The 12,751-nt window shown below is 41.2% G+C and overlaps 1 protein-coding gene across 2 annotated transcripts in view; it reads left to right on the top strand.

Annotated features, from left to right (window-relative positions):
* pcdh11 (protocadherin 11) overlaps positions 1 to 12,751 on the top strand; it is a 165,794-nt gene that overhangs the window by 106,137 nt on the left and 46,906 nt on the right. For both annotated transcript variants that reach the window (XM_033632999.2, XM_033633000.2), the window contains one exon: positions 4,271 to 4,469. In XM_033632999.2, the coding sequence (XP_033488890.2) occupies positions 4,271 to 4,469 (199 nt within the window). The remainder of the gene's footprint in view (positions 1 to 4,270; positions 4,470 to 12,751) is intronic.

Raw genomic sequence — 12,751 nt, 5'->3', positions numbered from 1 at the left:
CACACACACACACAGTGATTTGTGGCCTCAGGATCTAGATGAATCAAGTAAATAGAATATTTAGCTAGCTGTTTCAACATCACAGCGTTTAAAACCACTCAGTTGTGCTTTCAGGGTGCTAATTGTGTGGATTTAGGTTAGTCAACCCTCTCTGATAGTTTTTAAATGAAGCTTTTTGTGCACTTGGTTTTTGGCAGTTTGTCCTTCATTAGTGCCAGACTTTATTTCACTCTGCCTCTCTCCTATTTCCCCGAGCCTTATTTAGTCTTATCAAAGAACAATAAGTGCTTTATCTACGCTCTATAGTGGCTAAGGAAAAATATGTTCGCATGAAGACATCACCTCCTCCCGAGCTTAAAGGAGCATGTGTTAATGATGTTTTTAATTCAAGACGTGCATATTGCTTTTGTTGTTACAGCGATGAGGAAAATCAAGATAGTAATTTGCGCTCCGGTTGTATTTGCTCTTGAAAAAAAAAAAAAAATCTCTTATCAGTTTGAATAATGGGACGAATAAAATTCCCCGCAATAACTGAAGCTGAGGGCGTAATTATGTTTTATGCGTTTTATGCTGCTATACAGTGTGATGCAGTATGATGCTACTCAGGGAGTCATGTGAAGACATGAATTCAAGCTACAGTATATATCACTGCGACAATTTTTACCGTTATTACCTCAAAGCCCAGTCTGATCTCCTCACTCCTCATTTTTGTTCTTTGTCAAACTCAAAGGAGAGGATATAAAAAAACAAAAATAAAAAATGAAATCAGTGGTATCTACAGATTACCCACTGTTCCTCACAATATGAATGATTGCAGCCGTGCGGTTTGTTTGCCGGTGGAATGTCTGCTAACATGTTAGCAGACATCACTGCACACACACAGGATGTGTTTTCTTTTTTAGCTCCAAAGAAAGGTCGCAACATGAACTTCTGTAAACCACCAGAGAAATCAAAGAGGCCTGCACCTTTCAGAAGAAAATGCCCACACTCCTGTGATCCCCAAGACTTTACAAATCAAAGTCTCAGCCTCCACACACTTTTCCACTTCTTTTGTGTCTAAACTGGGTGAGAGGGAAAACTAGGACATAGTTCAACCTGTTAATACACATCCCATCTATTATCAGGACGGGAAGTCTCAATTATAAATCTTTTAGTCGGTTTATTATCAGAGAAGTAATTCGCCAGACTCAACAGGCCAGAAATCATTTTTGGGTTATGAGGTCATCGTTTCAATTAGTCCCCAGGATGCAATTTTAGCATATTGTCCGACTAAAAGCAGGTAAAGATGATGGATGCAGTGCTGGGCGTGTAACAACAAGGCTTGATACAATTAGGCGAGGATTTCCCTTGTAAATGCCGTCTCACAGTACTCATTCACCCATAAAAGAGCATTGTTGTCACCACTCATGATGATATTAATAATCTTTGTTTGTCAGTGGTGCTGTGCCAAGACTCTATTTAGGAGCGGAGAGAACACCTATAAAGGATACTTTCTCTAGGTGCTTTGCATCCCTGGCACGACAGGATGTGATTTTAAATACCTCTCTCTGGTGGCCAATAAATGAATCAGTGTTTTGATAAGAAAACACAAAAAAAGAAAGTGTAGCAGTAACATAGGTTAGGGGTCAGACTTTGAATTGATGGTGACATCAGTTCAGTGACTCACTAATTCTTCTCACAAGGTTGGTCAATTCAGCAACATGAGAAAAGAAAAAACCCACATTTCTCAGTTAGCTGCTGTGACGTAGCCCTGCGGATAGTTTTATGCTCCGGTTTTAAGATTTCTGTCCTCACCTCGATGCGATGGAGGCAAAATAAATGCTCAAAGCACTGAAATATTACATTTTAAAAGATTCAGCAACAATGGGTCTCTCCAGAGGAAATGTCCTTGTTCCTCTGGAGAGACCTCACCGTGAACAATTTGTATTGGAGCTACTCTCTACTGCAAAAGTAGTCTCTATCAAAACTTTTCTCTTTGTGTTTTCTCAAAAGAAGCGTGGGTACTGTTTTCAGGAAAGAAACATCACTGTTGATTTTTTAAATGCCATTTATCAGTGCTGTGAGCACCATAAAATCTCATTTATCTTCTTTGTACTTGGAGTGGAAGCAGAAATCTCAGAGGTGGATACAGTGGAGCCCCCATAAATGTGTCATAGGGGCCAGATAGGGCCACTGAAAATCTAGCAGTGGCACACCAAAAGGAAGATATTGAAAACTATGCCAATATGGAGAGCTAGTAAATGGACTAATCACTCAAAGCGTCACATTCACCCATTCATGGCCAAGGCTACCGTACAAGGTGCCACCTGCTACTCAGTGTTTTTACACACTCACACACCGATGAAACAGCCATTTGAGCAATTTGGGGTTAAGTATCTTGCTCAAGGATACTTTGACATGTGGACTGGAGGAGCCAGGGATTGAACTGCTGACCTTACGATTCGTGGACAACCTTCTCTACCTTATGAGCCACTGCTGCCCACATACTGATATACTTTGGTTTCTTATTTTAGTTAATGTCACAGATTATTTGATGTGCCTCATACCAGGACAGTTAGCATTTTGAGCTCCATGACAGTCCTCCTTTAAAGTGTTATGTATCTGTACATGTGTTAGACGATTCATTGATCTTAAAATAGGCTGGTTTTCCTTTTTCTTAAAAAGACAAATATACAGCTTTAATTTGAAGGAGTACATTGATTATAAGAAGCATTTACTGGGAACAAGCCTTCTCAAGTTTAAGGGAGACTCGTGGGGACCCACAGAACCCATTTTCATCAGATATCTTGAGGAGTTCAAGGGACCCCTTTGTTGTTCCCTCGCCGAAATTTAGCCTAACTCTGGAGCGTTATTTAGCCCAATTCATGGTTGGTACCAGTGGATGCCGTAAGTTGTCTATAGTGTCACAACATACCACAACCTTTGCGCTAGCCTAAAATGAGTGAGTGCACCACAGTCTCTTAGGGTGCTTTCAGACCTATAGTTGTCTTGGTCCGAATCAGGGACAAATTTTCTTACAAAGTTGCATAATTGCCTAGAGTTGGCTCGTGTTCTCACGGCAGCATTTACAAGCGGACCAGATAAAATGCCTTGTGCCAGAAAGCTGCTCTTGATTGGTCAGAATGTCCATGCTGGAAAAATCCAGGAAGTAAACAAAACATTAAAGAAGAGTACACTTGCAAGATAAATGTGACACTTTCTAATGTCACAATGGAGGGACAACTATGCAGGTTGATTTTAGCGCTGCTCATCGTGGACTATATTGCTGTCATTGTTCATTTTAGTCAAACCATACAGTTTGAAAACGAGGCGCGGCTCCAACTAGAAAACAATGTTTTGATGCATTGGATGTGCTGAATGTGCATATTAAGGCAGTACAGGAGGAGGTGCACATTAATAATCCTCCAGGACTGTAACATGCTCATGTTTAACCCAAACAATGTGTCATGTGACTGCAGTTGGTTCAGATCCAGGTCGGAACACGTTCTCACCACAAACGAACCGCACCAGAGTTCATTTGTAACCAGACTGAGACCACCTCTTCAAGAAGGTCTCGGTGTTGTTCTGGTGCACACCCGAGTGCGATTGCTGTGTTCACACCTGCCCAAACAGACCGCACTTAGGGGGCAAACAAACTTGAGTTTGATTTAACCGAACCAAACAGGGCAGGTGTGAAAGTACCCTTAAACACAGTCATGTTGGCCTCCAGTTGTTTTCACCATCCCTCCATTGTGACATTAGAAAGTGTCACATTTATCTTGCAAGACTCTTCTTCAACGTTTTGCTTACTTCCTGAATTTTTCCCACATGGAAATTCTTCCATTACCAGCTGTGGTATCGGGGAACATGGCTCACCCTGCCCCCCCCTATGGGTCACCACTGAGTAGTTATTTCTAAACCTAGACATTTTCTTTTATTTGTCATTTCTGCATGAACTTACCCTTCTTTTCAACACTGACACATGTCTTTAGTTTGAGACTAGCAACACATTTTAGAGCCCTTGAAGAAATGTTGCTCAATAATTAAATGAAGTATGTTTGGTATTTGGCCCCTCTTGAGCTCTTGGTCCGTAGAATTAACTTCAGTCTTTAGCTGTGACCTGCAGGACAACAGAACTGGCTCTCAGACTTATCATTTAATGGTTTATTGCATTCTCACCCGCACTACGCTGCTGTACTTTTCTTAAGTTGTATTCTTCTGACACTTTTCAGGCATTTTAAACAGGGCAGAGTTTCTAATAGTACATTTCTTGTTTGTTGGTGTGCTCCAGACCCAGCGCCGCGTGACGTTCCATCTTCCAGACGGTTCCCAGGAGAGCTGCAGTGACAGCGGACTGGGAGACCCGGAACCTAGCAGCACGGCCAGCACCACCCAGCCTCTTCCCCTCAGCTTCCCCCAGGAGGAGTACTATGAGCAAACATCACCTAACAGCCGCACCGAGGGAGATGGGAACTCAGACCCTGAATCTAGTGAGTACTGAATTTTTTTTTTCCCTCAGACAGCATGCAAATCTATTATTTTGTGTTTCACATTTTTATCTTTTTTTTTTCTTGTGATTTCTGAGGCTGACACTCCATAATGCCATTTACAAGGTGCCATCTGTGTTTTTAGACAGTAAAATAATTTACTGAGATTACAGCTGTGGTTTTTGTAGAAACAACACAGCCTTGCAAACATTTAATAAGACACAATTTCCTGTCAGATAACTACTAACAAGCTAGTTACACATCACATTTTTCACAGTTTTCTATACATGTTGTTTTTGGGAGGTCATTCTTTAGACGAGTAGGACAACAGTGTGGGGCACCAGGAGTCAACCAAGTACTGTGTGTGTCAGTGAGTTGAGATTTGAAACGAGAAACCATCCCAGTCATATTAGAGATGCAAATAAATTGGATTGGATCAAAATGTTGTCAGGGGAGTGCAAAAATAATATTAAGTGTGCGACTTGCACAACGGTGCATTCATTATCGACAATTAATTTAGTAAGGCTGGATTTTGTAAATGTTGTCCAGTGCTGAGCTGCACGACGTAAGGGGAATTATACCTCTGAAGTTGGAACTCTGTTGCTGAATTTATTCAAATGATTCACAAGACAGCTGTCACTGTATGGCTTACTGCCCAATGATGTTCTCCATAAAAAGCCCCATTGAACGCTGGCATGCACAACTCCTTCCTCATACATATACAACAGATTTAAAAAAAAAAAAAAAATCATTGCTGAAATAACTAGCTGAGGGGGAAAAAGAAGTGTGCTTAAGACACACCACAAAGGACTCAGGGTTTTTCCACTAGTGCTAGTGTAAATCCAAAGCATGTGCACCAGCAGCATGCCAATGATGCTGCTGAAATGATTTTGCTCCACCTTAACACGAACAAGGCTATTCTGAGTCCCCTATCCCTGTCCTTGTCACATACCAACCCCCCTCCACTTGGAGCTGGGTATTCTAGTCCTGGTGGGTTCGATTTTATTTTCTGGAAGTAACCCTGCATCATATATTGCAGGCTGGATCAAGGCTCAGATCGGTGCAGACCTTCACTCCTCCTGTGGCCCGTGTGTATCATTGCTAGAAATGCTTTAGCCATTGCATGGAGTTACCTGTCAAAAAAACCAAGTCTGATGTGTTTTTTTTCCATCTAGCAGGAAAAAAATCTACAGGACAGGGAGAAATAGATTGCTTCGCATACACCTACGTGCAGTATAGCCATTGTGTCATAGCTGTAAGTGAGACAACAGTCCTTGGTGCATCTGCCTCCCCAGCAGCTGCGCTGACAGGTCCGGGGCTCGGGTGTCAGTGTGAGTGTGATTGTGAATGCATTTGTTAGACATTAGACAAGATGGGTGACATCCCGGCGATGGCTCCCCGTTCATTTACATGCAAATGTCCGTCCCGTGTGTGATTTTTCTATTTTTGATAAGGGGATATTCCAAGTTACAGCAAGAAATCAGCTGACCTCCGCGTTCCCTCACGCACACATATCTGCACACCAGGCACGTGTCTAAACACACATGCAAACACATACATCTAATGATCAAACCTCTCCTTCCCCAGCTGTTCTCTTTAATGTATTCACCACGGTGACAGCAGTGATTCATATATGTGATTCATTCACACACACAGGCAATTGCTCATCATCGCATTAATATTCAGTGACATAAACATCTCATACTTCATAAACTTACTCAAATACTGCACTTATTACCCACTTTCCCTCTGGGGTAATATTTGTTGAAGTGGATTAGTTTTAGATAGAAGACCATGCTAATGTAGTAAATGCATGTGTACTTTTAAAAATTGCTGCATTGAAAATCAGAGTGAGTGTGTTAACAGACTAACTGAGAGTGTCATATTAAGCCTTATATTAGTCATTGGTTATTAGAAAAGTCATGATAGTTATTTGACCACAAAGCCCCTTGTAATGCTCCGTTGTAACCTTATCACACCAAGTGGTATTTAAGTTAATATATTTCTTGTTATAAAGGTAAAAGCAGGCAGTACCTGATCATATTTGATGGTTGTGTAAACACCGCATGAGAAGTGATTTGATTAATTTTACATGCATATATATTTCTCCTTATGAAATATACGCAGCGTTCAGATACTTTCCTTCCCACGCTGCTGAGGAATCCAAGAAAAGTCCACATTTGATATTGGTGTAATTTAAGTAAATACACTTTTCACCTCATATATTTTCACCTCCACCCAAGAAAGTTCTCTCATTTGCTGTTAGATGGTGCTTATTTAACACACGCGCTCACACACACACGCTCGCACATCATTTGAAGACAGAGTGAAAGTCGCCTGACTCATCCGGCTCCATTTTCTCCTCCCAGAAGTTTAAAGATAAACTCTGACTCTGTGCCGCTCAGTTCAAAAAGAGAGATGGATCCTGCGCGTGTTGACCGTCTCAGAGATGAGTGCGTTGGTGACAGAGGGGGGGCCTAAGATGGATTAGATATGGTTTTATCAATGAGCACCAGGCTGGCATGGCGGTGGCAATCTCTTATCATGTCGACTGAATTTGTAAAGCAGAAAGAACAAGGAAGAGTGGAAAGAGGGGAGAGGAGATGGAATGACTCCAAGTGAAGAGGAAGAAATAGAGCTGAGAGATTGAAAGACTCAAGTCGGTGGAAAGGGAGAATTTCAGGAGTCAAACACAGTATTGTTTTGTAAAGGTGCTTCAGCTCGGACCTGAATGTCAACTTGTGCTGAATAATTGTCTGTGCCAAAGGCAAGCCATGTGGCCTTCTTATGACAATGAATTTCTCAACTCCTCTTTAAACCTGCATCTTTATTAGACCACCCACTCTTGAAATAAAGTTCATATGACATTTTATGTTTCTATTATTTATGAGTTAGGCGGCTGTTCATTTTATGGGCTCTTGCTTCCCCCTCCAGGCTTACTTCACCACCCGCCATCAGTCTTTGTGCTGTCGCCTCTTTTGTCACACATTGTTCCAAAGGTTTTGATATTTCCTCCTCTGTCTCGACAAATAGATAAAAGCTGCAAATTAATGTCATTAGCATGTGTGTTTTTAGGTCCAACCCCCATACGTCTGACAGCTGGCTTTTACAGAACTACACATCCAGAACAATTAGGCATGATGAATCGTACCTGTCCCTTTAGGCCAAATTGCAACACTTCATCAAAACATCAAAAACAGGAATGCATAATGATATGCAATGCATCTCTCCCCGCGAATAAGGAGGATGCACTGTTTCAGTTTTCTCACATAGTGACTCAGTGCAGTTTTCAGCACAGTTTTACAAAAGCTTCGCCTTCTAGGCATCAGTAGTGACTGGCTTTTCCCTGGATTCACTAAGCGCACTGTTTAAGTGGAATACTAAAAGCTCCCAGTTGATGAAAATGCCATTTTTGACCCATCTTATGTCCTGTGGATTTTGTTGTTGTTGTTGTTTGTAATAATAATAAGCATTGGCCTTGTTCTCAGTGAAGTGACTGCACTTGTGATCAAGTTTTATTGACATCGAATAATTAAATCCTGTGTTTTTTATTTTATTTTTGTGTATTTATTAATTTTGAACAGCTTGATGTTGACTTAATGATGTCCTGGATTTTTTTTTTTTTTTTTTTCCCCTGAATGATGGGAATCATCATGTCACGAACAGCAAACAGAGTTAAGCCCTCAGACAAAGTGCAGCAAAGTGGGAGCAAATCCCTGCGTCTAAATCCTTCACATTTTTCAAACAATACACAATTTTGTTCTCCGGACGATTTGTAATATACTTATTTCTTTCTCCTGTTGTCGGAGCCAAGGGATTTAGGAGCTTGCGCTTTTGCCCACTTACAAGCAGCTCACTACAGGCAGTTTTGAAGCAGTGCATTAGTCTCTGGAAGAGACATGAAAAAAAGCCGTACAGTATAGTGCCGTATCTTAATCTGTGGCATATGGCTTTCAAATGACCAGCTTACACCTTGTCTGTCTAAGATCTAAATCTGCTATTAAAATAAGCCAATCCTTTTTAAACACTGCAAGTATAATAAGATTAGAGTTTGAACCATGCTGCACTGTGTATTACGAAACTACACTTTTTTTTCCTTTATTTTAAAAAAAGGGAATTACTTCGTCAAATAACAGATTTTAATCAATTATTTTGTTTGATATTTGAATTAATTTTCGCTCTGTGTAATGTTGTGTCCGAGGCTTTTATAGCACATTATATAAGTCCTGATGCCAGTCGACAAATAATCTGATTAAAGGCTTGCTGGGTTCATACTTTGTGGGGGTTACGTTCCCAACTCTTTGATTTCTGTAGGTCCAAAATTTTCATAATAGTTCTCAGACTGAGTTTCCAGTTGACTGATTTACAACTGCCCTTTTTCATGTCTTTGGAAAAGGCCACTTGACTTGATCTAGTGTGCAGGGACCACTTGAATTTTTAATACTTCTCAAACCTCCGACTTCACCCAGTACGTCTGGCTGCCAATACCAAGCCTGCGCTGAGACTGGAATTCAACTGTCTAGACACAATCTGCCCATGAATAAAGGGATTTCATGAGGAAGCATGGAAAAAAAAGTGGGTTGGATGTGACTGGAAGTCCACGACTAAGCAGGACCAGCCTCTGTGCAAAACTGTACATTTTGTCATACATGCCAGTAGTTTAGCACATCATTATGTGATGGCAACAACGCCATAGTGTTCAGTACAGTTAGCTGTATTAATTATTCATATGAGTCCAATCTCAGTTTCACTTTGAGGGTTCTCATATGCAATTAGAAGTAATGAATGTGCTTCTTAATTACATTCATTTGTGCAAATTTCCATTCCCCATTGAATTTTTCTGTGGAAACATTGTGACACTGACCAATGGCATATCATTTGCAATGTGACTAAATCCATTCAGCATAGAACAATTAGCTGTAATTAGTGTTACAATGTCATCAGCGACCAGGGGGAAAGACTAAGCTGACATGCAAAGGAGAAGAGGACCCTTGTTCGGAGAGTTTAAAGTCCACCATTGAAGCAAGATCCAGATAATTGGCTGACCACAGGTTAGCAAGATGATGAACTGCTGTAAGACTGTAAGGCTTGATTTTTTTCCCCAACTTTTATGCATGTAAAGTTAGCTGAGTAGGCATTCTCTTTGATTTGATTTGCCCCTCTGCACATTTACACACTTAGCACAACCTTTTACTCCCGCCAGCCCGTCTCCTCATCTGCTGCTGACAAATGAGCAGCTTCACTAAAGTAATTAAGAATGAAGTGCCTTGCTTAAGGGTACGTCACCGGTGGTTGTTGAGAGACGGGGAGGAAGCATCTCTCATTCATTTCACGTCATGACCTTACAAATTGTCATGTTATCAAAGATATTCTGGCTGCGGCGTCTATATTTAATTCATGCCGCACATAAAATGGTAATGCAGTCGATTCCTTTTCTTGCAGTTATCCCCACAATCTACAAGATAAGTTCTTCAAACTCCTTTTTTTTCACATCATTTGCACCAGTTTGCTGCTCGCTATATATTCTCCCTCATATAAATAAATAAAAGCCTTTGTGCCTTCTGGCTCCCAGAACTTTTTACAGCTGCCCCAGTGGGCCTGCAACAGAGCTAAATGAAGCAACAGTGAGTATTAACCTACATAGATTGGACCTTTCCTTTTAAGATGATTTTAGATCCGACCCCCCCCCCCCCCGCCGATCCTTTTTTTGACCGCCGGGGGGTCTACAGCTGAGTCAGAAGGGGATTTAGATGGACTCATCTGTATCCTTCTCAACCGATTGGGATTTGGTGGAAGTGCTCAGTTCTCAGAGGTGAGGTGGAGGGGAACCCTTGTTTTATCTGGTTCAAATGCCACACCAGTTGTCTCGGAGAGAGAGAGACGAGCTATTGATCTTGAGGAGTCAACTCAGCTCGCAGCTCGCAGAAATCTCTCTCCACCCTCCTTCAAACGACTGAGGAGTGTCATGTTAGAAACCTCCTTTTCCAGAGTATTAGGCCCCTTCTTTGTTGCCCTGCCAAAGTCTTCTGTGAAGTTGAGACAGGAGCTTTCTAGTACAATCATCCCAATCTCAACAGGACAAGCCGGGGAAAAGATATTAAAAGATTTCGGGACAATCAGAGCGTGGCATTCATAGTTTCCATACCACTGGAAATGCTTCAATGTTACGACCACAAGAAAATAACACATAATGGAAGCTGAAGATATTACAGTGCTTAGAGCTGACTTACAAACTGATTGAAACGGGCAAGCAATGTTTAGATTTAATACATAAAACCCAGCACATGATAGCCCCGTTTCCACTGAGCATTATGGTACGGTATAGTTCGGTTCGGTACCCTTTTTTATCATTTCCACTGTGAAAAGTTGTGGATGGCACCAATGAAACCGTTCCGTACTGTCTCCATGTTTGGTCCCCCCTCTGTTGGGGTACCTAGCACACAGATCTGGTACTAAAAGGTGGAGCTGTGAACACTGCAGTCTGTTGATTGGTCAGTAGCAGATGGTCACTCTGCTCAGGGCTGAGTTGTGGCTGGTTTTGAAGCTCATGTAACCACTGTTCATACTGTGGAGAGTTTTATTAGTAAACTATGAAAGGATGTTTTGTTGCCTCTTTAATACACTGGGCCGACTGCCGGCGACTTTTAAGGTGGAACATTAACTTGTAATGTTACTCAATGCATGAGGTGACGACATGAATCAATCAACACACCTTAAATGTCACTGTGACAACTTTGACCATCACTCACTAGTCATGAGTGGATCTCCAAGCATTTATTTATATCAATTTCGACAGGGTTACGTGAACGGCACATATTCTAATCTTCACTCTGAGAAAAAAGAAAGCATCGTGGAGCGTTGTTCCTGTGGGCTACAACAACACTAAACCCCTGAGCTTGCCTGAGAAGGACTAAATGCACAAACCTGCTTTATTTAGATATCCCATGGAGAGAGACTCTCACTGCAGCCTGTTTTATTGTGTTCAGAAAATGTCGGCGTGGACGATAAACAATGTGTAGACATTCCATATGAGGAAATACAGTGAGCACTGGACGGAGCAGTGAGTGACAACAACCCCGCCCACATTTAAGAGTACTGTGTGCGGTGGAAACACTAGGGTCTAGGTACCATGTCTGAAGGGTTCATTTTGATTCCAAAGGTACCATACTGAAAGTGTGCGGTGTTAAAGGGGCTTATGAGTGACACTTTTTTAGTATCTATTTTTAAACTTAGTTGTGCTGCAGGAGAAGAAACTTACAAATTAACCTTTTTTAATTAACCTTTTAATTTTTTGTTATTTTACTCAACTGTTTTAAGAGATTAAATTACTTTTTTAAATGAGGAACAGATTTGTTTTTGTTGCCAAAGCATCATTTCATACTTTTATTTCAACATTTTGTTTATGCTCCAGTGTGCCTAGCAAGATTTTTTTTTTTTTACAGGAAAACAGGAAAGTTGGCTGAACACACCGTGTTTGACTGTCCAAAAGTTGCTTCTTCAAAATCTGCCCAGCAGCACTGTGACTTGAGTGGGCTTTTGAAAGACCTGTACAATTAAAATACTCATTCTGAAGTTGTTAACATGTTCAGTAAGTCTTGTGTCTGGTTTGGGAAGGGATCAATAGCTGCCAAGTTTGATCCTGTCTCTGGACAATGTGTTCTGAACTCGGCAGGGATAGAGAGAGACTTCAAACAAGGATGGAGGCTCAAAGGCCCCAGCCAGCAATTCACTTTGTTCCATTTCACTGACTCTGTGATTCCTAAACTGGAATATGGCTCGGACTGCATATTAAACCTGTGAAATGCTGGGTTCAGGAAAGGTGAACTACTTAGGTCCTTGATCCTATGTAGCTGATATGATCAATCACAAACAACAACAACAACAACACAGATGAAATGAAAAAAAAATGGGCAAGGCATTTATTGGATGCTTATAGTGTTGTTGGCATGTGATGCCAAAAGTGATGCATCAGATATTTTTATCCTTGTTTAATTCAGTCTGCTTGCAATCAAGCAGCCAGGAAACACTATGAAGTCACAGCTCCCCAGATCATTTTTTTTTAACTCACTAGAACTTTTAAACTTTGAAGAAATCTCACCGCAGATCTGGACACCGCAAACCTCCCAACAATTCTCAAGCACCACGCTGTCCTTTCAGCGCGATGAGCTGAGGTTATACCTGTCTGAAGGAGCAGAATCTTTCACTCCCCTCAGAAGCAGGAGGAAAACATGGGAAGCTATAAAATATAGATGCGCTTATGTTTTATTCAAGGCCATTTGTTATAG

Source organism: Epinephelus lanceolatus, chromosome 7, assembly GCF_041903045.1.
Source record: "Epinephelus lanceolatus isolate andai-2023 chromosome 7, ASM4190304v1, whole genome shotgun sequence".
Classification (NCBI taxonomy): Eukaryota; Metazoa; Chordata; class Actinopteri; order Perciformes; family Serranidae; genus Epinephelus; species Epinephelus lanceolatus.
The sequence above is the reverse complement of the archived record's forward strand: the minus strand, read 5'-3'. Positions and strand labels throughout refer to the sequence as shown.